This window comes from Oenanthe melanoleuca, chromosome 7 (assembly GCF_029582105.1).
Source record: "Oenanthe melanoleuca isolate GR-GAL-2019-014 chromosome 7, OMel1.0, whole genome shotgun sequence".
In the NCBI taxonomy this organism is placed as follows: domain Eukaryota; kingdom Metazoa; phylum Chordata; class Aves; order Passeriformes; family Muscicapidae; genus Oenanthe; species Oenanthe melanoleuca.
The window spans coordinates 10,051,716-10,075,898 of record NC_079341.1 but is presented as its reverse complement, the minus strand read 5'-3'; the positions used below and the strand labels follow the sequence as shown (position 1 = coordinate 10,075,898).

The 24,183-nt window shown below is 36.8% G+C and overlaps 1 protein-coding gene across 3 annotated transcripts; it reads left to right on the top strand.

Annotated features, from left to right (window-relative positions):
- The first annotated feature begins 414 nt into the window (after positions 1 to 414).
- On the top strand, positions 415 to 23,901 carry BOLL (boule homolog, RNA binding protein). 3 transcript variants are annotated; one of them, XM_056495957.1, is made up of 12 exons: positions 415 to 798; positions 2,795 to 2,935; positions 5,856 to 5,947; positions 7,323 to 7,377; positions 8,809 to 8,887; positions 11,327 to 11,493; positions 12,023 to 12,094; positions 12,779 to 12,826; positions 13,906 to 14,031; positions 15,473 to 15,547; positions 18,840 to 18,906; positions 20,765 to 23,901. In XM_056495957.1, exons 1-11 carry the CDS (start codon positions 781 to 783, stop codon positions 18,855 to 18,857), a joined length of 891 nt encoding a protein of 296 aa, XP_056351932.1. In that variant the 5' UTR covers positions 415 to 780; the 3' UTR covers positions 18,858 to 18,906; positions 20,765 to 23,901. The 3 variants fall into 3 exon arrangements, with proteins under 3 accessions (XP_056351932.1, XP_056351930.1, XP_056351931.1); XM_056495955.1 differs by lacking the exon at positions 415 to 798 and adding an exon at positions 917 to 1,510 and having other exon boundaries at positions 2,792 to 2,935; positions 20,765 to 21,504; XM_056495956.1 differs by lacking the exon at positions 415 to 798 and adding an exon at positions 917 to 1,510 and having other exon boundaries at positions 20,765 to 21,497.
- Positions 23,902 to 24,183: the final 282 nt, after the last annotated feature.

Genomic DNA, 24,183 nt, shown 5'->3' with positions numbered 1-24,183 from the left:
GCTGTTAAGTCTGAACTATGTTTTGACCCCCATCAAGTATGGCCTGGTAAGCCAGACACAGGTAACTGCCTCCCTGGACATTTTTGTATTTCTCCCAGAGGCCAGATGAAATGCATGACCCTGTTTTCCTCCGTTTCAAGCCCTAGTTGGGAGGATAAAAACCCAGCTGGGATTTGCCTCCTTCCCCCCCAGGTGATGGGGAAATTGCGGGAGGGAGGTTCCTAGGCTAACTCAGCATCAAAGCACGGTTCGGAAGGGTGGTACCGGCACCATGCTCAGAGCTACCACCCCGGGGAGCCAGCCAGAACCATCTGACCAAGTGCTGCTGCTGCGCGGAGGCTGCCGGTGCCGCGGTACCGGCGGGGAGGGGAGCGCAGAGCAGCTGGGCCGCCTGATACCCGCTGGGCCATCGGCACAAGCGGCGGAGCTCCGGGCACTGTGGCGGCCCTGAGCTGCCCTCTCCGGGAGGCGCGGCTGGACGGGCAGCCCCAGGGCCTTGAGGCGGGGAGGCGCCGGGGCAGAAGCACACCCGCTCGCAGTGATCCCGTGAAAGTACTCGAGGGCTGCGGAGGGATTTGCGAAAGGGGTGATTGAGACGTGTGAGGGAAGGGCAGCCCCGCTCCCATCCCTTCCGCTGATCCCAGTGCCGCCGCCAGGCTGGGCCTCGCCCGCCCGTTGCAGGCCCGACCCCGCTGCTGCGCGTCAGCCGGGCGCGAGGCGGGGCTGAGGAGCGCGACGCGTGCCGGGAACGTGCCGGGGCCGAGGCGGCTGCGAGGACCGATGGATCCCGAGGGCGCGGTGAGGAGCCCGGCCGGGCCGCGGGGCCAGGCGGCCGCCGCAGAGGGCGGGAGGGCGGGCGGGCGGCGGGGCCGTTTCGCTGGGGCGCCTCGGCTCGCGCCCGTCCGCGCGAGGCCGCCATTTTGTCTGTGGCGGCCTCAGGCTGTGGCGAAGCCGCGGGACACGGTGCCGGGGCAACGGGGTCTGGCTCGCACCTCACAGCACACGGGCTGTGGAGAGTGGGGTGTTTAGGGAGTGGAGTGCGCTTAGTCACCAGGCCTTCGTGGAGTTAGGTTGTCTGACCATGAGTGTGTTCAGTGCAAAAATGAAAATAGCGGTTCTGCTGACGAGCAGTTGCCAGACGCACTAAGTAATCCATAAGAATATTGATGAGTGTATATATCCATATTATTTGGGAAAATAGATAGAAAGGAAGTTTACAAAACAGTAGAAATAAATATTTGGGCAAGTGATGTGCTGATGGCACATATTTGATTTTTTTAATACTGTTTTTTTTATTGCCACACTGATGATAAAGAGGTGGTTATCACAATACAGATTTTAACATGTAACACTTAAAACTCACTGGGATTTAATTAATTTACTATTGTGAGTTCATAAGTGGTGTATTTAATTCCTCATTTCGTCCATTGAGGTTTTTGCTTTTGTGGCTTATTTTAATACATCGACTGTTAAAACGTGTACGGAGAAAATGCAGTTTGGGCTCTTTGAGGTAAGAATACATTTTGGCTGTGCTGTTAATTGTTATTATTGAATCCAGAAGTTTTCATGCTGAACACAATTGCCAGATGATTGTGCAGTTGGAATGTTGTCTTTGGTGTGAGAGATGGAGAATGTAACCTGTTTTGTCCCTCAGGAGTTTTTTTCTGCAAAAACGAGTCCCCTTGGGGACTGTAGTGTTGGTTCCTTGTCTACTAGAGGTGAGGTTTGTTCAGGTTAGTACTCAGGGTAATATTCCTGGCAGGAGAGATGCATACTAGATTCTCTTGATCAGGTCAGGTTAACAACTTCAGGTTTTCCTCTGCCCTAAGGGTGTGTGGACATTCGGAAAGGACTTGTGTCTTCTCTAAAATTGTGTGAACTAAACTGGATTTATTGTCTTTAGGATAGCCACAATAATAGTATTAACTCATTACTTAGAAGGAGTAACTCTTAGGTAGCTAAAGAAGCATCAAATAATCCTGTTGGAGAACTTAGTGATAATACTATGTGGCTGCTTTCCTGCTGTCATCTTCATCTTACTGTCTTGTAAGACAGTATTATTTTGTTTTGAAAAGAGTTTACAATAAAATTTTTTCACACTTCACGAGTGTAAGCATGCTGAAAGTTTAAAACATCAGGCAAGCTTCACCAGATTATAGTTTCCATGATGTGCCATTGTGTTATGTTCCTTTGCTGGGGTAAGTGCAACCTGGCTGTTGTTCTGCAGCAGGAATTTCTGTTCAGACCACTGTGTGCTGTGTTTGTAGGACAAGAAGGTGTTAAATTAAAATACACCCAGGTTTTCAAGGCCAGTGCTTATCAGGTGTGTGGAGTTCGTTAATTCTGTGTGGTGGAATTAGGGGTGCTTGGCACTTGGAAAATGAAGGCTGTTGCAGAGCAGAGTTGTGTATATGTATGTGAGAGCTCAGATTGAGTTTAAAATGTTCTATATAGCTTTAAAATAAGGGCTTCTAGCAGATAGAAAATATTTTGTATGATAGAATCCATAACCTGGAATTTATACAGCAGGGTGCTTTGCAAGTTGAACCAAGATTGGTTTCCAGTTTGGAAGAGTGTTTAATGTTGGACTTCAGACTATAGTGTATTTACCAAGTTACTGAATTGATCAAGATTGAGCTTATGTTTAAACACTACATTTTGAATAAAAATAATGTTAATGTTCAGTATTTGCTGTGCCTTCCAGAAAATTCCGTATGTATTGTCTGTTGAGAGTTGTTTCATTTACTGGCAAATAATATGTAAGATTTTGAAAACGTTTTCTTTCAATCAGCAGGCCACTGATCAGATGCAAACAGAATCTTTACCTTCGTGTCCCAACACTGTGTCACCGGTGAGGTTAAATAACCTGATCGGTTCTCCAAGGTTTGGAACAGTTACTCCAAATCGTGTCTTTGTTGGAGGAATTGATTTTAAGGTATTCTTCCCTCTTTTTGCTGCTAAATTATGATTTATAACTGTATAAAAATCAACAGGGGGAAAAAAAGAGAAACACGGTCATGTGTATTTGTTTAGTTGGTAAGTCCATTCCAGTAGCCAAACCTATAATAGAGAATAAAGCTTTAAACTTTGATTTGCATAACTGTCCTACAAAGTTGACTGTACACCTAGCTGCTAGAAGCTTTTGACACACCACTTGTTCAGAGTTTTTTTAAGGAAGATAGCCTTTGTCATCAGCAGAGCTGAAGGCGGAACAGCATGTGGAAAGTTTTGTTTAGTATAATTTAATAAACTGTCACAATGTTTCTCATATGGCCAGTGGAGCAAACGTCAATGGCTTTTGTTCCTCTAACACTTCTGGTTCACACAAAGAATTGTGGTGTGTGTATTCCTTGCCATAGTAATTTTCTTAAAGGCAAGACTTTGTTTTTAAAAGAAGTATGTAAGCTTCTTTGGGTAATTTGCAGTATTCATCTTAATTCTTAGAAGGCTCCTGCCTTTGTGTATTCCCTCAAATCTTTAAATAGTAGTGAACATTGGGCCACTCTTACTTTGTTCAGTTGCTTTAAAGGTTTGTGACAAGGTTGAGGTTTTTTCTCTCTTCCTGCTTTAGGTAATTAATTAAGCCATTGACTTTTGCAAAATGTGCTTAGTCTGCTTAGCTGTTGCTTTGTTCCCACCAAGAGTATCTTCCCTGCCTTAATCCTCCTAGGCTGAGAACTTCTGAGTACTGACTTATTTGAAGAGGAACAAGAATTGACAATTCACTCAGGCTATCTTGCATAACAAGTGCAAGAAATTCCAGAATCTTGTAGTTTATTTGGCTGAGATAATTCAAATAGAGACATTCATATTTTAAGATGTACAAGACCTTCAATACATTTGTACTTTAATAAAGTGGCTTTTTGCACCAAGAGTAAGCAAATTACTGGAGCTATAAAAAGACCTCTCTTGCTCTCTTCTGTCTTCACTGCAACTTCAAAAGTTAAAATACTTTTCTGTCTAACATCAATATTTTTATTAATTACTGTACTTATTGTTCATTTTAAATGGTCTCTTGTCTTGGTTCAGTTGCTGATACTTCAAAATTTATCATGAAATTGTATTTTCAAAAGCAGTTTAAGCATGTTTGTAGTCATAAAGAGGATGGAATTTTTTGGAGAGGGGAGAGGAAATAGAAGAGATGAAATCTCTATAGCCATTTTAGCTGCTGTTCCATTTGGTATGATTCTTTATATCAAATGCAGCCTTAAATTTCTGATCTAATCCTCATAGGGTTTATATGTCAGTCTTAAATTGCTTTCTATTGGCAGTCTCATGGCAAAAAATACTGAGTTTTTTGAAATACTTTTTTTAAGCCAAAGGTCTTATTCAAGTCACCTAGGGTGGCGCAAAAGTCATAATTTTTGTGAAAAAGGGAGACAGTTAATCAATCAGTTAATAAATCAGTTACTTGCTTTCTCTCAAGCTCTTCTATGATTTTGCCATTTTGTCTATCACCATGGCAGCAATTCCTGTTTGTGAGAGAAAACACCTGGTCTCTTAAATTTAGAGAAACAATTCAGCAGGGGAAGTTAGAGTTGAGAACATTTTCATCTTGGTCTGAAGAGTTCTTTCTTTAGTGGTGCAGACCATGTGTCATTGACATAGGCTAATGCTAAGCCTTTACCTTCCTTAAAGAATCTGACAAGTGCCTTTGTCTTATCATAAGCAGGAAAAGGCAAGTCCTGAATGTATTTCTCCTAAGTTTCTAAATATAGTGTTTGCATAGATGCTTGCAGATTTCACTCTGCATCTTAGAACAGCATTTACTTCTTATTCCACATCAGTGCACTGCTCTGCACATAAACCTTTGTCTTTCCAGATTCACAGTCTTGTGTAGAGAGGGTATTACCCTTATGTCCTTGGGTAATACTTGTAGCACCAATCAATTTCAGATTTGGAGGAGGCACATAATCCTTTGATGTGCTTGAGAGGATTCCCTAAATTGCCATTCTAAGTCATTCACTTAGAAGTAAAACAGTACTGGGTATCCTTTAGGTTAAAGAAAAGTATAGATGAATGATGCATGCATATAATCGTGCTTCTCCCAGTGTTAGGTGTAGCATTAACTAAGAGTTATGTACAACAAAACTTAAAGCTCAAACATGGTGCTTACAGCATCATATGTGATATATGCTTACATTGTTTAAAAAGATACATAGAAGGCGGAGGATTGTTCACAAAGCGGAAGTGAGCGTTTACATTAGAATGTTGTTTTATTACCTGCATACTTGGAAGGGACAGTTCCTTCCAAGTTGACTTAGACCACTCTCCATTGAAATAACATTTTCTTATTTACCATGAGGAGTTCCTATGGTGTGCCTGTATGTATTTGCAGACTCTCAGTTAAAACCATTTCAGAAAGAGGGATCATGCCGTATTCAATGGATTTGACCACTAAATCACTGTGGTTTAGGGGGATTTTTTTTTTTGTTTATGTGACCTGTGTATATCTATATGCTCTTCTGTGTTGCACTTAAAAGTACCGCAGAGATTTTTCATACTGTCAACTGCTCTAGCATGTAATTAACAGAAACTGAAATTCAGATCTAGTACACCTGCTTCAGTGATCTTAACTGTAAAAGGACAGTTGTTACATAAATCTACTAATAAGAAGTTTCTAGAATTATTGCTGAATAATTAATGCAGTAGTTAAATGGGCCCTGAGGCTCATACTTGCTCATTCTTCTGTCTTCATATGCAGGCTTATAATTAGTTTGTAGCTAACTACATCCAAAGTATGTCTGTTAATAGTCTTATGGTAAGGTAAACATTGAATTAATTAATGAATTAATTGAAAAACTATGCAAACCAACTTTTCCTTTTTTTCTTCCCCTCTTGATTTACTGTACTAGACTAATGAAAACGACCTGAAGAAGTTTTTTGCTCAGTATGGCAGTGTGACAGAAGTGAAGATAATAAATGACAGAGCTGGAGTATCAAAGGGGTTGGTATCGTAAAATAAGTGTATTGTGGAAATTAAAAATAACAGAAAGCTGACTGTAGTAAATTTGATTTATGTTTATAGCTCATAATATTTTATCATTGATGTTTCAGTTATTCCATGTGTGCAAAAATCTGTTCTTGCCCTTTAGTATCTCTGTATAAATGGGTCCAATTTGCATAACTAAAACTCTATTAGTCATGTTGTTATAAGATGAAGCTGTGTGCAGCTAGGATAAAATCAATAGTTTCCATTTTTCAGGTTTTCATAGGGACTATTACTTAAGTAGATTATCCTAGCAAGGTTCTTTAGTTATTAAATATATTTATTTCTATTACTGGAAGCCAGTAAGGAAAGGAGCCTAAAATGGAAGAAGAGCTGAGATATACCTGATTGTGCTGGAGTGCATGGCAGTAACAGATTTTTGTGTGAAGATTTTTGGAACGGCTGCATAGGGGACAAATCTGATACTAAATCATGATTACATAAAACAGAGACTGAGACTGGAAGTCACTCGTAGGAGAAATTACAAAGAACAAATATGGAGAAGGAGCAATAATTTTATTATGCAATCTTAATCTATTTTAAAGGATGGTGGTGTAAATAAGGTGGGGAAGTGCACTGCCAGAGAAGGGGGAAAGATGGCTGATGCAAAAAGGAACGTGCATGAGACTTCACCTCTAAAGTTATGTATGTGTTGTATACATTGAGATTTTTACTTTGCACTGGCAGTGCCACCAAGATTATTCTGGGAATGAATTGAGGGGGTTTGGAAAAGCAGGAGTTCTGTGTGGAAAAAACCTGTTTGATTTATTGCAGCAGTTAGAGGAGACATATGGTAAAAGACACACTATGTCATAAAGTGTGAGAATTGTTTCATCCTTGATTTCCACAAAACTCTTTTAATGCTAATCGTTTTAAGAATTGCAGATAATGGCTGTATTACTGCTTTTTCTGAGAACTCAGTTTAGAACTCAGTGGGTTCTGCTTGTGGCAGTGGGGAGCATTCGCAGTTGTTGCTGAAGTAGGTGGGAGCTGTACTATGAGTTACAGTATAATATTAACTTAAAAAAATCCCAAGTGTCTCATCTTTGGTCACCACAACAAGTGAAAGGTTTAGATCAAAGTCTTTGTTTAATAGCAGTAAAGGAATTTAAGATATAGGCTGAGTAACAAGAACAGCTGGTCTTTCATGGTAGTATATTGCCACATACTTGAATGTAATAAGGAAGATACTAAGATTGCAGTTATTATTTCTAGGGTTGTTTTATACCCATTAATTAACCTTGTAATGTCACTTGTACTGTACATCAAGTAACTACATGCTGTGTTTGTAAATACAAATTTTAGAGGCTTAGCTTCTGTCATTTTTGTTTAGGTATGGCTTTGTTACATTTGAAACCCAAGAAGAGGCACAGAAGATTCTACAAGATGTAAGTGACAGTCCCCATTGTGTTTGTCTCTTAAATGAATTAATTCATTTCATACTGGGCCTGAGTAGTCTGGTCCTCCGTTTGCCAAGTTGCATTTGAAGATGAGTTGGTCTGATAGTTAATAAAATAATTTAAAGAGATCTAAGATAAGATGTGGAGATCTAAGCTAAGATTTATACTGAGATACTCTGGAACTAAGGAAGGAAGTTCTAGTTCATAGTACAGTTTTTGACTTTGACATTGGTCTTTATTTTCTCAATCTACAGTAGATACAGTGTTATGAAAATGTTTTCCTTCACATTACACTGGTGTCAAGATTTTTGTGTGGAAATTAGAAAGATAACTGCTGCCTTTTTATTCTGTCATGTTTGTTTGTCTCACCTGATGTAATTATTTTTAGTAACTGTTGGGTTCCCTTGAAGCCTTCAGTGATGAAGCTCAAGTCATTTAATTTGTGCTTCTCTTAGCTATGTTTCTGACTTGATGCTCCTTGTAGACCTTTCCTTGGGACATGGTCAGCTCTTTGGTTCATTTGGTTTTATGAAATACGTGCTCTTGTATTTTGGTTAGAACGTATTGGAGACATCTGTCAGGAGTTACTCATTCACATGACGGTTATCAAGGTGCAAGTAAAAAAACCCAAGAAAAGGGCATCTGAGACATGCAAATTGCTTTCTCACAATTAATTCTAATTCTTATTTCTCACAATTAGAAGGCTGGTTAAAATGTTGGAAATTCCAAACCTTTGTTTGAAGTTAATGGAGCTAAAAAAGTATACAAGCAGCAACTTCTTGAGTCAGCTGGCTTTGTTGCCCTTGCGTTTTTTAAGTTGCTTTATTTCTGTGAGCTAAACACCAATGGTACTGAGTACCATTTTATAAATGGTACCATTTTGTGCCATTTTGCCACTTCTGTAACTGAAAGGCTGCTGTGTGAAGTCTTACTGATGTCTTACTTTGCCTGCTGTAAGTTCTTTAATTTAGATGTCCTACAATTCCTCCTCTATAATCTTTGTGTATTTCTACTATTTCATATTTATCTTAAGCTCCTGTAGCATGTAGGTCTTTCTCCATCTTAAGCTGAGTTTCTTGGCTTCCATTTATGTATTAATGATATTTTGTTTTATTTTTTTTTTTTACAATTTTTTAATGAAACTCTGGTCATCCTCTGGTTTTGTTTTTGTTTTTTTGTCCTACTCTTCCACTTTGAGTAATGTCTCCTGAACTTCCTTTTATGTTGCAGTCTACTAACTATGTGCTAGTTTTAAAAACATATCTTGGAGTTTCACCAGGTTCCAGACACATATCCTAGGGTCTGCTTTCAGCATAATTACTCTCGTGCTCATTGTATCTAAATTACTAAGTTGTTTTTCACTTCTCAGATGCCTAGGTCTGTGTAGAAAATAATAAAGGCTTCTTTCTTTAATTCTAGGCTAAAAAACTCAACTACAAGGATAAGAAATTGAATATTGGACCAGCAATAAGAAAACAAGTGCGGAGTCCTAATGCTCGTACGTATTTTTACTTGCATTTATGTATTGTCAGTATGATTGTCAGTTTTTAACTAAGATATGCCTGGTCTTGTACTGTACTAATGCTGTGTGTGACATGCTCAAATGGTTTGCAGTGGAAGGAATGCAAGTGGAAATGTTGAAATAGACAGATTTATGGTGTCTTGGTTCTTTTGTCTCTCAATATGTTGTTTCTTTTACTTTATTGGAGAGAGTTATCTGTCTAGGAACAAACTGAATGGAAATTCAAGTTTCCTGGCAGAACCTTAAATCTAAACATTTAGTGTGTCCTCACAGATTCTGCAGGATAAAGCAGACTTTGCTTGTTAGTTGTATTGTTATTCATTGATTTATTTATGTTATTAAAATCCATCGCTTTCTTTGGAAGAAACCATAAGGAATGTGTGGTTGCAGTCCCCACTTTCTTCTTGAGCTGTTTGTTCTAAGATATTGAATGGATACTGAAAATAGGCTATAAATCCCCAACTTTTGAGATGAGATCTGTCAGTTGTCTTCAGTAAGGGCTGTGTATCAGGTGTAAAATAGATTTCTTAAGTGCAGCAGGCAGTGAAGTGTACTTTGGGACTTTGAGGCCATATTTGTCCTGTAGTACCTTTTGGAAGAGTTAGAAAAAAACCCATCCTTTTGCTCATCTTCATTCTGAGGCCAAAATACAGAAGAATGTTGGTTTAATTCTGAAGCTTTCTTTAGTTTGTCGTGCTCTGTTAGAAGTAGTTCATGTGTACACTAATACTGTTGGTGCAGACTCACTTGCTGAAGATAGGAAGTTTGCCTTCTCCCCACTTTGTGCCTGAGTATGCCCTTTTCCATTGTGGAAGTGTATGGGTTGTTATTTGCCCGGGGGAAATTGAATACTTTTCCCAACTGTATAGTTTCTTTGCTCTAGAAATTATTCAGTATGATTTTTGCTCAGTCATCATCAAAAGATGGCCATTTCCATGCTATGCTTTATTTCACTTTTCATCTTTGACTTGTACTTTCTCACTTGTATTGCCTGACTTGTGTGGCTTGCTGCCTCTGACTCTCATAATGAATGTGTATATTGATAGAAAAGGGTCATATCTCTGTGTTTTAACTGAGACATGAGGCAACAGAGGGGGAAACCAAAAATCTTTAAAGAAGCTTTTTGAAGAAAGCTGCTGTATTCTTTTGAGATCTTTATTTGTGGACCTGTTCGACTACCTGTTGTGTCTCATGCCTAAGATAGATCTGTGATACAAGATCATATTAGCATCTAGACACATCCTAGAGCCTAATTTCAGTATGTCTGCTCTCATGTTCAGTGTATCTCAGTCACCAGGATGCTTTGTCATACTGCAGCTCATCTTGGGTTCATGAAGCCGGAAGACCTGGTCTTTAAACGGCACTGTAGAGCTGTGGTTCTATTATATTTTGCAGAATTAAAGAGCTGGACAATTACACTGCTGTCCTCTATACCCACATATACAGTGTCTTTCAGACTGTAAAGCAAAAGGATTTTTAGCTCTTCTGTCATTTGTGGTCAGAGCTTTGAACCTAACTGGGAAAGCCACTTGGTTTGCTTTTCCCCAGCATCAAAATGTATTTTTTTTTTGTCAGTGAATTTTCTGCATTTGATATAGTAGATTTCATTTTTCTATGCCAGAGACTTGCTCAACATTGGCAGAAAGTTTGTGCAATGTATTGGTAGCTAGCAGACAGGATTGTTGGCCATGGGGTCATGCTGGTCTCCTCATCTGATACACGAGTAAGTGCAATTCTAGATTGCTTACTGGAGCTAAAAGAGCATTTACTTTTCCTAAAGTGGGCTTAACATTATCCTAACCAACATCTTAGTCTGTCTATGGATAATATTTCAGCTGTGTTGTATCCAGGTATCCTAAGGCTTTTCTAGGAATTAGTCAAATTCTTGTCAATAAAAGCTCTTGAATCCTTGTGGGACCCTTCTTGGTCCTCCACTGAGCCTTCTGATGATCTCTGCAGTGTTCTGTGTGTTCCTAAAGTGACACTTCATGGTGGCTTTTACTTTTGCAAGGCAGGATGAAAAAGTAAAACTTAGTAATATTGTTTACATTGTCTTCTTCCTGATTTTTTTCTGTACTATGTTGCTATTTTTGATTTCGGCTTCAGTTACAGAATTAATTTTCCCTTTTTTTTTTCCTCTCTAGCTATCTCCCTGTATTATATGTTGTGTTTGGTAGTTTATATGGATGTCATCTCCTGTAGCCTTTCTCATCTAGCCCTGGAGACATTCTGTGGCCATCTGCTTTCATGATCGTGTTTGAGAGGGAATTAAGATGGCATTAGACACACTGCTCCGTGTTCTTTCTTTTGAATGTTTTCTTTCTCTGAAGATCAAATGTGATCATCTCTTTTTTTCATTGTGTACACATCTGAAAAACAGTTACTTGTAAATAAGTTTTTAAATATTTATTCCAGGTTCTGCTGTAACACCACACGCTGGTACAATGTATGCAACTACTGCTGTGTCACCAGAAGCTGGTACAATGTACTTGACCACTTCAAGTGGGTATCCATATGTTTACCATAATGGAGTGGCTTATTTTCATACATCTGAAGTCTCCCCTGTTCAGCAGCCATGGCCAGTAAGAAATTTATTTTGGTATTTATGCTTTTCTATGGACCAGGATAACAGCAGTGTTTTCAAGTCCCTTGTGCTTCGGTTTCTTCAGCTTTGCCTCATGCTAGATATTTAAATGGCTTTCATATATAAGATGGTTTATTTTGTGTTGTTTTGTTGGGTTTTTTTTTAATAACACATCAGTTTATTTTGCTTCTACAGAGGATTTTTCCTTTGGTGTGACATATTGAACAGGATAGTTCATGATCAGTTTGGGCCTTGCCCCAGGAATAAGTGTTACTGTCTCCAGGTAGTGATGGCGTAGTGTTTTCTAAAATGATATAGGTGAATATGCCAGAGATTTGTGTTTGGTCTAACATAACCCGTTAGAGACACTGGATTTGAAGCAGCTTAAGTATAGGTTAAAATTTTTTGAATAATTTTCAAAAGGGTAGGGGGTGGTTCAGTATTACAGTGCTCCAGAGCTGTGTGTAATAGGAGCGACAGTTTATGAAATTGCTGCATTAAGATTTGTATCTTCTTTTCTTTTGAAGTCTCGCTCTGTTTCCAGTTCACCTGTGATGGTTGCTCCACCTGTTTATCAGTCTCCGACATACCATTATCAGGTATCTATTTAAAAATGATTTTCAGACCATAACTGATCCTCCAGCCATGCCATACTGTTTGCAGTTCTGTCCCAGGTCTGCTTATTCTTAGGAAATAAAAAGATTGTTCATAATTGTAGTGTGAAACATATTTTAACTTAGTTGAAAACTGTTCACTAGAATACAGTTTATTTTGTTTATGTAACTACATTAAAGTTTAATAAATTACGTTTTCTTCCGTGCTGCTGGATAACTGGCTTATCATCTGAGCCAAACTCCTGCTCAGAGTGGGGACAGTTAGATCAGGTTTCTTGGGCACTTATCCAGTTGAGTTTTAAGTAGTTCCAATGATGAGGGTTTCACACAACATTACTGGAAAGCCTCTTCCTATACTTGACCCTTCTCATCGTAAAAGACTTTTCCCTTAAAGCTACAACATTTTTTAGTTGTCTAGCTTGGGTCCATTGATTCTTGTGATCTGATGTCCTCTATTGAGAATCTGACTTAAATGTTTTTGAGGTTTATGAAATGGTCAAGTTGGAGGCTGAGTGGATATACACAAAACACGTTCATGAGTAATTTTGGGCTTAATGACAGTCATATTTCCTCTTTTTAGTTGAAAATTAATTATAGATTTGGGAATAATAGTATTCCATATGTATTTGTTCTTATTCATGTTAGTGACATCTGCTTGTTCAATTTTAGGCACCAACACAGTGCCTTTCAAGTCAGTGGCAGTGGTCTGTTCCACAGGTAAATACAGTTCATAGTTGCAGCTTTTTACCATTACTTTTCACTTAGTTTAAAGGTGTACTGTGCTTATCTAAGACTGATATTTCTCACTATTCACAGCTTGGTTTAAATTAGTATTAATTGCTGTATTTTAGCAATGTATTAACAACATTTACTGCTACAAAAGGAGGCATAAAATAGCATTTGTTGAAACATTAAATCTGATGTAAAAAAACCATTTTCCCCTCTCCTTCTATTTAGCAAAATATTTGTATCAAATTACTTAACACATTCTTTAAAAACAGGTAACAACTCCCAAATTTTGCCTGATTAAAGAAATGGATATTAACTTACCAATTAACTGACAATAACTGTGACATTTCCTAGGAGTAGAGTTAGCAGAAGCACGTGGACATACACAGGGTGAAATTAGACCCAAGCCTTTGAAGGAGGAAGAAGATACTGTTAACTTAGTTATTCTGGGGGTAGAGTTTATCTGTTTTATGAAAGAGCAGCTTCGTATGGAAATCTTGACGCTTGAGGAACTTGAAGAGTTTGAAGCTGGAAGGAGGACCAAATAAATCCCTTAAGCTTGAACTGTTACAGTGCAGACTCATTACTTTAATAACAGCCAGCCTTGGCCAGTTAGGGCCTTTTCCACTTTAGTAGATCAATCCACTGCTTTGAAATCAGGGTGCTGAATTAGAGATAGTTGAATTACTTTAAAACAAAAAACTTGTTTTGCTAGTGTAACAGTGTTGCAAGGGAAAATGTAACTGTAGTGTGTTTCTGTGATCTTGAGATTAAGTGTTAATTTTTAAATTTTTAGGATTTTGCAATGCTCTCTGAAATGTTGATAAAATCTGAAAACATAAATAAAATATGAAAACATAAATTTAAAGGACTTTTTTTTCCTCCTACTACCTAACCTTTCTATCCACTTTCCTCTCATTTAATTTCTTTAGGTTATCAAATGTTAATTTGACACTTTATTTTAAAGCTTTATCTTTTTTTTGTTCATATATAGCAAAGGTGACTGTAAAATAAGGTCTTTTATCCTGCTTAAATCATAAAATTTATTAGAATGTGTTTTATTTCAGTCTCCTACCTCTTCACCTCCACTTCTGTACCTGCAACCATCTGAAGTCTTTTATCAGCCGATAGGAATTAACCAGGAAGGTGGATGTATATCTCCACCTCTCCTAATGGAAGCTGCAGTTCCTGAGGTATTTTTAAAAATGTTAAAAAAGCATACTGAAAATCCAAGTGCTTATTTCCAATTTAAAAATACAATCTTTTAATTACTGTCTTCTAGAGCAGTTAGGTCAACTGTTCCAGTACTTATGTTGATGTTAAATAATTTCAGGTGTCTTCAAGTTAGAATTTCTCTTCCTCTCTAGGAGATTGCTTTGATTCTGAAATATTTTAGAGAGGCACAAATCTATTACAGGCAGCAGTATAAGGACTTGTCAATTGGTTTTGTATGCAAGTAATGTTTAACTAAAATGGAAGTTCATTCTTTGGAATGTTGCATTTAATATCCCTAAACCACTATAGTTTCCTGAAGTAGAAGCTTGTTTCTAAATATTCTAATGATCTGAATTTGTTGTGCTTTATTGTACTTCAAAAATCATTAGAAATACTACTGATAGAGAATCCAAAAACTGTAAGCAAAAAATACTTAATATTTCAACTAATCTCTTCATAATTGGATATTAAAAATGATAGTAAATGGCTACAAAAAAAACTGAATTAATTTTCAATTTGGTATTAATTGGTACTTCTCAAATATTCGTTCTTCATGGAGGCCAAAATAGATGTTAAATTAGGAAATCTAATTACTAATACTTGATCAAATATTGTTCCAAAGGTAAATGGATATTTTATTGCTTCAATAGAAATTCCAAAACTGACATTTCTGACATCTCAAGTGGAAAATTCTGACATGATAAAGTAATGGAAGAATTTAATTTCCCTACAATGATAGGGAATAATACAAAGCTTGGGTTATAGGGGTTTTTCTTCCTTTATGAAAATGCGTAGATCTTGGTATTTATTTTATAATCATAATCTTATTAACAGTACTATGTTACCTTTGCTATTTCATGATTTTGATATAAAGGTGTACAGAGATCTGAACTCTGTGAGTACTAAGAAAATAGATGACATTATTTAGGGAATATTTGGATATAATGTGCTCTTGGTTTACAGGTAGGCAATTTGTTCATGTTTAAGGAAGCAGTGTCTCAAATTTCAGAAGAATGGTGTAAAATTCCAAGAATAGTCTGTAATAATTGTATGTAATACTTTTTTGAGTCTAATACTGCTGGGAATTACATTTTCAATGTACTAATCTACACATTTATACACTGTTACTATTAGAGCTGAGTAAATAGATTTGTAACAGAGAAGCTGCTGGTTCTGTGAAGGAAAGCAATTTGTGACACTGATTTAAGATAAATCAAGTTTACTAAACTTTACTAATCAGTTGGGAAAATATAGATTTAAATATTAAAATTGTGTTTTTAAAAGTAAGTAGTTTAGATAAATATAGCACACAATTTCAAGTTTTAACGATTTTAAGTTCATATGAAAGGCTTAAAAATGTAACATTGTGAAGCAAGCTTTTGTGCTAATTTTTGGTACTTTTGTTTTTTTTCATACTAGCTGTATTCTGACCATGGAGTTCAAACTCTGCATCACCAGCCTTATGTGCAGAGTCACATAGCCATGCCTGCAGCTGTGAGTATCAAACCAAGATAGTTACAGCAAGTAAGGCAAGAGGGGAATAGATGAAAATATCTTTTATTAATGAATTGGTAAATAAATATTTACCAAAAAAATTGGTAAATAAGGATATGAGAAATGTTGGAAAGAAACTGAGATTTTTCTTCAATTGAAGTTTCATTACAGAGGGACAAACATGTTATGTATTTGGGAAAACCAAGAAATCAAAACATGACTAGTTATTTTAAGACTGAGCTACAAAGTAAACTGCAGATAAACATTTTGAGAGGAAATGGTGAACCTTATTCAGTACTTTAAGATGATGGTTACAAATCCTTGTTTCTTTCTCTGTGTCTTGAGCTTATATTTATTACTTCAGCCTTAGAAGAGCAACTCATATTGTGGAGAGTTGAGATTTTGAAACATGGAGAGCAAAAACTGTCCCAGTCAGTCACCTCTGGGTGTTTTCCTGTGCAGTTCTAATTTAGAAAGGCCATTTGAATATCATTCAAATGACATGAATATTATTATGAATATATTATTATCATTAGTAGTAGTATAAGTAGTATTGTTATTTTATGTATTATTATTCTTATTATGTCACCTGATGTGAGTTGTTGAAATGTTTTGGTTTCCAGTTTAAGGTCCTCTTGCCTAAATTAATCAGGCTGTTCACACCATACATGGAATAATGTGAAAACTGATTTGCCTGAGAAAAGGTCTAAAGCTGTCAGTAATTATACTTGATATTACAGCACTTACTCTTCTGTGAAAGGTGGTTACTCAGCTGCAAGTGGAGGATTAAACATAAGTGAATAAAAGCCATGTTATAAGCTCTCTTTCTCACTTATTTCTAATTTATTTCACTTAGCATTTTTCCGGACTCTTGTGTAACAATATTTGCTAGATATTTCCAGCAGAGGGGGCTGTAACATTAGTGTTGTTTTGGAAGAACTTGCACTGTATTTCTTCCCCATTCTTTCCTGTTTTCTCAGAAATCTTGTTGCCTGGAGTTGAAACCCTGCTCTGTTCAGGGCTTGAGTAGATTCACAGATAGTCAAACACTTCCAAAGACTTACTGCACTCTGGTAATTCATTACAGCTTGATGCTGAATAGTCCTTGGGTTTTAAGTTTTATTTATTTAGTTAGCTTCATTTACTAGTAATTAGTAGTTCTAAAATAGAGCTCTCCCTTTTAAATTTTCATATTGCTCTTTCACATACCCACTTGGAGTTTGAATATGTTTCCCAGGTAATGAATATGATCAACTTGTATTGTGTCTGTCAGTGTGGCTGAGCTCTCATCAATGATTGAAAAAGGCAAATGTTGTCAGCACACTGCTATGTGTTAGGCAAGTGGCTGTGGTATTACCACCTGCTCCCCAGCTGCAGAAGGCAACTGCCTGGTGGATGTAGTCTTCTTAAAATACCCCAACAAATATATCTGCTGCTCAAAAACTGCCAAGCAGTAGCCGCATAAGAGAAAGCAGATGCCAGAAGTAATGACTGTACCTTGGACATAATCTGCTAGTTGCCTCTACTATACTGTGTATTCCCAGTGCAATTCCTGGTCATTGTCCTAGGAGCTGTAAGTCAGGTGGTGAGAGTAGGATGCTACAACTGGTATCCAGATATTTTTGACAGTTGTAGACTTCTTACAGCTTTCAAATACAGCTCACAGCACATCATTCTCTCTGTTCTACCATCAGTAGAACCAGTAGTAACTTCTGAGTTAGATCAACAAAATACTGGTTTTAATAGTGCTGAATGAAAGTTAGTTTTTGAAGACAACATTCTCCAAACTTCCAAGTGTAAATTATTTTGAGATCCAAATTTGGTACTTAAGATCAAGTTTGAATCCAAAATACTAATCTCCTCCCTGTGATTGTATGTTTGCTTATGACGTTGAATATGTTTACTTTAAACTTAATTCTTTTGGCAGTTAAGAGCATGTTCCCTTGATGTGGAAGTGTCTTCAGATATTTACATCTATGCGAATGGATAAGGCTAACATTTATTCTCAAAGGCTGCCAGGTGACACACTTTTTTAGGAAGTGAGAAGACTTCTTATCTCTACTGCATATTTCAGATCCTGTATCATCTTCTAATATGGAGATGAATGTTTGGATGCTTCCAAAGGCTATATGTTAAATAGTGTCTAGTAGTAAAAGTTATCTGAGCTATAGTAACAGGGGAAACTTGAAGGAGGACTGAAATTTTTGATCTTTGATTTCAGACCCAGGACAAATATCTGTGAAGTAAGTTTTGGTTTTGTTAAGTGGTTATCTTAGGTTCTGAGGCACTGGCCTGGTAAATGTTTGTTGTGTATTTTGTGCGTATATGAACGAGATCCCTGAGGCCTGAGGAGCTGAGCACACAACTGCAGTCTACAGAGAGTGTGAAAGGTTGCTTTTAGCTTTTTTTTTTTTCAATTATTATCTACCTTTTTGAGCTGCAGTGTCCCCTTTGGGGGTAGGCATGGTTCTAGTCTGTCACAGTTACTGCTTTCCCATAGTTTGTGTCAAGCAATGATTTGGGTAGCATCAGCAGTACCAGACAATAAAGTGTCATTTGTACTATAGTTCATGGATATTTACATTCAGATTATAATGGTGCATGATGGCCTTTGGGTTGTGAGTGTTCTGTAAATTTAACTGAACACAGCACACTGTTTTTCTCTGCAGTTAAGACTAATAAGGGAAGATTTGTGTTCAGTGTGTATAATACATATATGTGTTTGTAAATATTTGTGTAGATACACATGCAAATAGATTTACATAAATTGTGTCTTTCTTAAGAGTTTTGGTGTAATCATTTGGGGAAAAGTTTAATTATTTTATACTTGTAGTGCATGTTATTGTTTGTTATCCCATCTGAAACAACAAAACGTATTGCAGCATATTTTCTGTATAGGTAAGTGTAATTGGAAGAGGCTAAGCCTTTTGTTTATAGATATGTTAGTCTAAGGACCATGAATGTAAACTTGTAGTTATATGGTTGCCAAGAGACTTATCACCAGCTGCAGCTAGGTCTGTTGCCTCTAAATTTGCTATTTTAAACTCTGCTTGCTAATTTGATATTAACATGAAAAGGTACAGGGGGTACCATGCTTTTTCTCATGTTGTTTCATTTTGTGTTCTCTTCAAACTTCCCTTTTTCTGTTAGTTTGCTTTTACTTCAGTTCAGTGGGTTTTTTCTTTTGCTTGCTTTGTACTTGAGGACCCTGTGGAGCATTCACTATTAAAGCATTTGGGCCACTCTAGTCTGTCTTTACTGATTAATTTTGTTATTTCTTTTTTGTGTCCAGTCCTTCCTGTGTGGCTGAGATCCATCATCAGCATAACAGCTAGCAGCTGCCAGTTGTGGAATTTGGGGTCAGTTGTTTCATTGCAATGCTTGCTATTTATGAATTAGTGAATAATAAAACATGCTCAGATCTAACACAGTCTGCAGCATCACTTACCTGCTTCCTGCAGTTTGATGCTTGCTAATAATTCTCTTCATAAAACAAACTCTACGTAATCAGTGTCATTCATTCTTGGGATTGTAATGTATATGAAAACTCCATGATCATTTTAGTTTAACTGCTTGAATTTTATATGGGTTTGAATTGTTCTCTTTCAACAAGAATGAAATGTTCAGCATGTTTGATTTTTATTTTCTTTTTGTTTCTGGAAACTGTTCTAATTCCCTTTTGGCAACTTCTTCCCTTTTTGTCCCATTTTGTGCAATTTACAGTAGCTTATATTTATGAAGCTATACTCTGGCAGATGATCAAGCATGCTTTTACAGTGAAAATGCTGCCTCTTTTTGTTGCTTACACTTTTTTAAAAATTAGAATTTTGGTGAAAGGAGGCCTAGGGAAGAATGTACGTTTCATACAATATAAAATTAGAGTCAATTCCTTATTTGATAGCCTTTAAACAGCTCACTGATTTGTAGCAGGGCCTTGCTACATGTTAAGATGTGACTTCTCATCTGCATATGTGCCTGTATGATTTATCCCCAGCTGTGGCTTTTAAACAAATATTAAAAGCCTGCCACTGTAAAACTGAGGATAATTTTCTCAGTAGATGAAGAGAATGTGTTTGTGTACTACCTATACTAATAAGAGTTGAGCTATTAAAAAAAAAGATAAGTACATTGGGGTTGAAATCCTGTAAAGTTGATATGAAAACTAAAGAGCATGGAACCTTGGAAGTTTTGAAAAGCAGTGCACAACTTGATAGGGGGTTAGTAGACGATGTAAAGAGTCTGATACTTGAGATTATAGTGGGTTGGATATCCTGATAGAGATGTATGAACTGCAGCTGGTTGAATTAGGAAACTTTTAGAGCCAGAAGGGAGGGTAAAAAGTTAAATTTAAGAAAACAAAAAACAAGTTAGTGCTGAAAAGGCCTGGGATAAGAAAAAAGGTTAGACAAAAAGGACAGTTTGACTCTGTCATATGACAGTTAAATAAAGAGTAAAAGAGATGGACATTTGGGATATAGAGCAGCTGAGATAGGGGGACTGTAAGAGAATTTGATCTTTGGAAGAAGTAGTACAAGTATCCTAAAATCTGTTTATGCCAGCACCTAAAATGGTAGCTGTATTTTCTGCATCTTGCCATCCTTTTGTCAGCAGCTAGTGGCATCCACTGACAAATTATGTAAGCACAGTCCCATTTCCTCTCCGTTTACAAATAAGACAGCTTTCAGTTCTTTAGCTCAGGTTTTATGTGTCAGCTACTAAAATCTTAATGTAAGCATTATTATAAATACCTGTAGTAAAGCATTGCCCTAGTATACATTCAGAGAATACTAAAGTAAAAAAAAAATAGAACTGGTTACATAGTTTTTCACTGTACACTTTGTAAAAATGAATTTTCCCCATCCAATTATAATAAGGATACAATTACTTTAATAACTTGACATACTTTAGTAAGACTGTATAGTCAATGAACAAAACTGGGTATTTTTTTTTTTAATTTTTTTTTTTTTTTTATTTTTTTTTTTTAGTAAAAGAATTCTGAATTCATTCTAAGACTCCATACTTGTAAATAAAGGAAGGTATTTCCTGCCACTGTGGACTGGCCTAGGTGCATAATGAAAATCTGTTTTTCCTTTTTAACCAAGTCAGTCCAGCTGACGCAGTAGTGGACTGTAACTATTCATTGAAGCATTATTAATTCAGTAAATGGGACACACTTTGGAATGGAAGAAACAACACAGCATTTTTCCCTCTCTTTAGGAATTGAGGTCGCATTCTGTGAGAAGAAATGTTCTACATCATTCATCTGTGAGTCTGAAACCTCAGTATGCATGAAGTCATCAGTTTCATCCAAGAAAAGATTACAGGACGGAAGATAAAATTTTACACTACCTTCTACAGATGCTGTAAAACAGTGGGGTTTTTAGCCATGTATTTTCCTAAATACCTGTCACGGGGAGGGTATGTTCTTCCTAACTTCTGATGTTTCCCTGTAGGTTCCCCAGTTAAAATCCCACTACTTTTTGTTAAGTAATAACGTGAGATTTTCTTGTTCAGTCAGGTCAAGCCACGTGAAATATTTTTATCCCTGCACTTCTTTTCCTAACACAAACCCTGTTACAGGAGAAAAGGGTGATTGCTGAAACATAGCCTGCTGTATGTATTCCAGTTATTAACCCAGATTGGAAGCTAGCATACTTGTACTAAAAGGGTAATGTCACCTTTAATTTCTGGGTTACATAAACTTTAAAGATATGTTCGTTACACAATTGAAGCCATTTTACCACATACAGAATTTTTGTACTGTGGATAAAATCTGAAATTCACGTAGGTTATTTATACCTATGTGGATTTCATTTTCATTCCAAAACAATTTCTCTAGCTTAATTTTTCTTGCTGTCAGTATACTCTGCTTTTATAAGGTTTTTTACTTGTGTGTCATTTTAGTGTTTGCAGTAATAACTTTTTAAAATAAAATTTGGACCCTTAGTTTAATAATGGATTGTTCTCATCCTAATATTTTTCTTGCATATGCATTTGGTTTTATCGTATGTTTTTAGCTATAGAAAAAGGCAAGAATTGACTACTTGAATTAGAAAAAAACATGGAAAATTTCTCTTTGCTTTTTAAGCCTTTTCTGTTGTCTGTATGAAAATAAGGAACTCCCTGGCACTATCACAAATGGAGATGAAGTACAATTTTTTCCTTGATTTCAGGAAAATGTGTTTTTTGGTGATGGTGGGTTTTGTTTGTTCTGTTTTTGTTTCTCCCCTCACCCTCTTATTCATTACAAAAGTCAGTTTCCCCAAAGGTTGAACATGCAGCCTCTGTATTTACAAGAGTGCAAGGTATGGCTTATTGCTTCTGTAGTGCTGAAATATTTGGTTTTTATGTGTAAAATATCCTTGAGCTGTTCAGTTTTATCTGTTTTGTTAGTAATTTTGGGAGTTTTCTTTTTTTGTGTGGATTTGTTTTGTTGGTACTTTTTTTCCTTTTAATCATTAAGAGATCTTGCCAAATGGATGTTGTAGTCAGTGAATAATCCATGTATGATATGTAAATCTCTTTAAAAATTATTCCCATGTTCAGTAGTGTTTTATGGTGATGTCCAGGAAGAGAGTTGGAGTCCAGTTCTGGTTTTATGCTGTTTTGAGATTATTAGAAAAGGAGATGCCATATACTAGGTCTTTGTTGCAAGTTTCCTCAAGTGACTTTGCACCTTCTGCTAGGTACAAAAATCTACACCAATGTAGTTTTAATAGTTTTTCTTTTTAACAATTCATTGCTGTAGCAGCTGTAGTGGATTGTTTTACCACTTAGTATCAAAAGAAGTATACAATTTTTTGGAGACATGTAGAGCTCAGCCTATTTTTGAAGGGGGAAGTATTCACTTGTTTTAGGTTCTCATGTTTCTAAGTCTGTACCACTAAACACATCTGTCCAGTTCTTTAATTTTTACATTTTAGAACTCATCAATATATAACAAAAATCTTGGCTCATCAAAGCCATAATTCATTTCCATGGAAGAATTTCTGCATAGTAAATATTTTTTAATGAAGTTTTGTCTGTGAAGATACCAAAAAAAGATTGTGTCCTGGTAGAGCCTTACTACTTGCGTCAGGAAACACACATTTGACCCAGGATCCTGGAGATTTAGTCTCATGCCCTTATTTTTGGAATCTGCACTTTGTTTACCAAATGTCACTTGCCTGGTTTTAATAATGCTTCAGAGATTCAAGAAGTAAGTTTTACAGTGAGTACTAACTTAAAAGAAGAGTGCTTAGAGGGAAGTCTCTTGAACTTATTGCTTGCAAGTGTACAAATACTGTGCTGTCACATGTCATCAGATAGTGGCTCTATTCCAGACATCACAAAATGTAGTTTATTTTCCTCTTAATTGGTGCAGATGTTAGATTGTTGATAATGAGTTGATCCCATGGCCTTTACTTCAGAGATCACTCACTTTCTTTTTACTTGCATGTTAACTTGATTGTTTGTAAGGATATTCAGTATCAGGCACTTAACTATCCCTGCAGTGTTCCCCTGTGGGGTGTGTAACATCAGTCTGGAGGTGCTGTTTGTTAGGATTGTATCTTCACGTCTTAACAAAGCTTTGTTTTGATTTGAGAGACAGAGAAGAAACCAAGTAGCACTGAATATTGGTTTTCCTCTAGTAACTGGCAGTCACAGTTGAAATACTGAGGCCTTTTCATTTATATTGTAGCTCATCTTTCTTAAGAATGCTTGCTAAGAGTGATGGTATGACATCAGACAGCAGTGACTGAACCAGGAGTTGAATTTCTCTGTAGTCACCCTTGAGATGTAACTGACTTAGCTGTAGTTGAATTAAATATGTGCTGAGGAAGAACTACATTTCCTCAGTGTCTGCAGTTGTTCTATTTTGATGTTCTAGAATTCATGACTTGTTCCTTTACAGTGCACAGTTCTATTCTGCTAGTTCAGCTTTTCAGTATGGGGACATTGCCATGCTCTTAAACAGAAGTAACGCAGATCTTCAGATGAGGATTTTGGGGTTGGAGAAAGGGTCACGTTCTCTTTGGCCCTCTGCAGTTTCCCACTGATAATTTTGAGGCTCCACACTCATGCTAGAAGGGAATCTATCTCCATCTGCCCTGAGGGCCTGCAGTAATTAATAGCAAATCACCTTTATGCATTGGCTGTCACATTCCTGTATTAGCAAACTTAATTTTCTGGCTTCCACCCCTTAGAATTTAGGAGAATTGGTTGGTATCTTCTGTTTTCTACTGAACTAGCTGTTACAGTATTTCTAGCAGCTGCTGTCTGCTTAATGTTACATTTCCATTGCAGAAGGTTAGTTCTAGTATTTTTTTATTTTTTTAACTCTGAATAAAAGTTACTGAAGTTTTCTCTCATGTATTTTTATATATCTGGTTGACTTATTTTTTTATAAAATGTAGAATTCTCTAGTTCATTAGCATTTTTTGTTCCTGCTAATTCAGATCTTATGTGTCAGAAGTCCATTTATTATCCCTGGAAAACTGTTTACAGTTTTCATTTTTAATTGGCAATTCTTTATTCTAAAGAATTCTATTCTTTTATTTATTTTAATTGGCAATTCTGAAACTAATTTTCCAAAATAGCTAATAAGTCATTGAGTAAACTGCATTCTAGTAGTAACTGAGCAGAAACTAGCAGAA

Excerpts from the sequence above, each read along its gene's own strand:
- BOLL (XM_056495955.1), top strand. The coding sequence starts at position 1,490 with ATGCAGTTTGGGCTCTTTGAG. Across the intron at positions 8,888-11,326 it reads AGTGCGGAGTCCTAATGCTC|GTTCTGCTGTAACACCACAC; the intron begins GTACGTATTTTT and ends TATTTATTCCAG. Across the intron at positions 12,095-12,778 it reads CTCCGACATACCATTATCAG|GCACCAACACAGTGCCTTTC; the intron begins GTATCTATTTAA and ends GTTCAATTTTAG.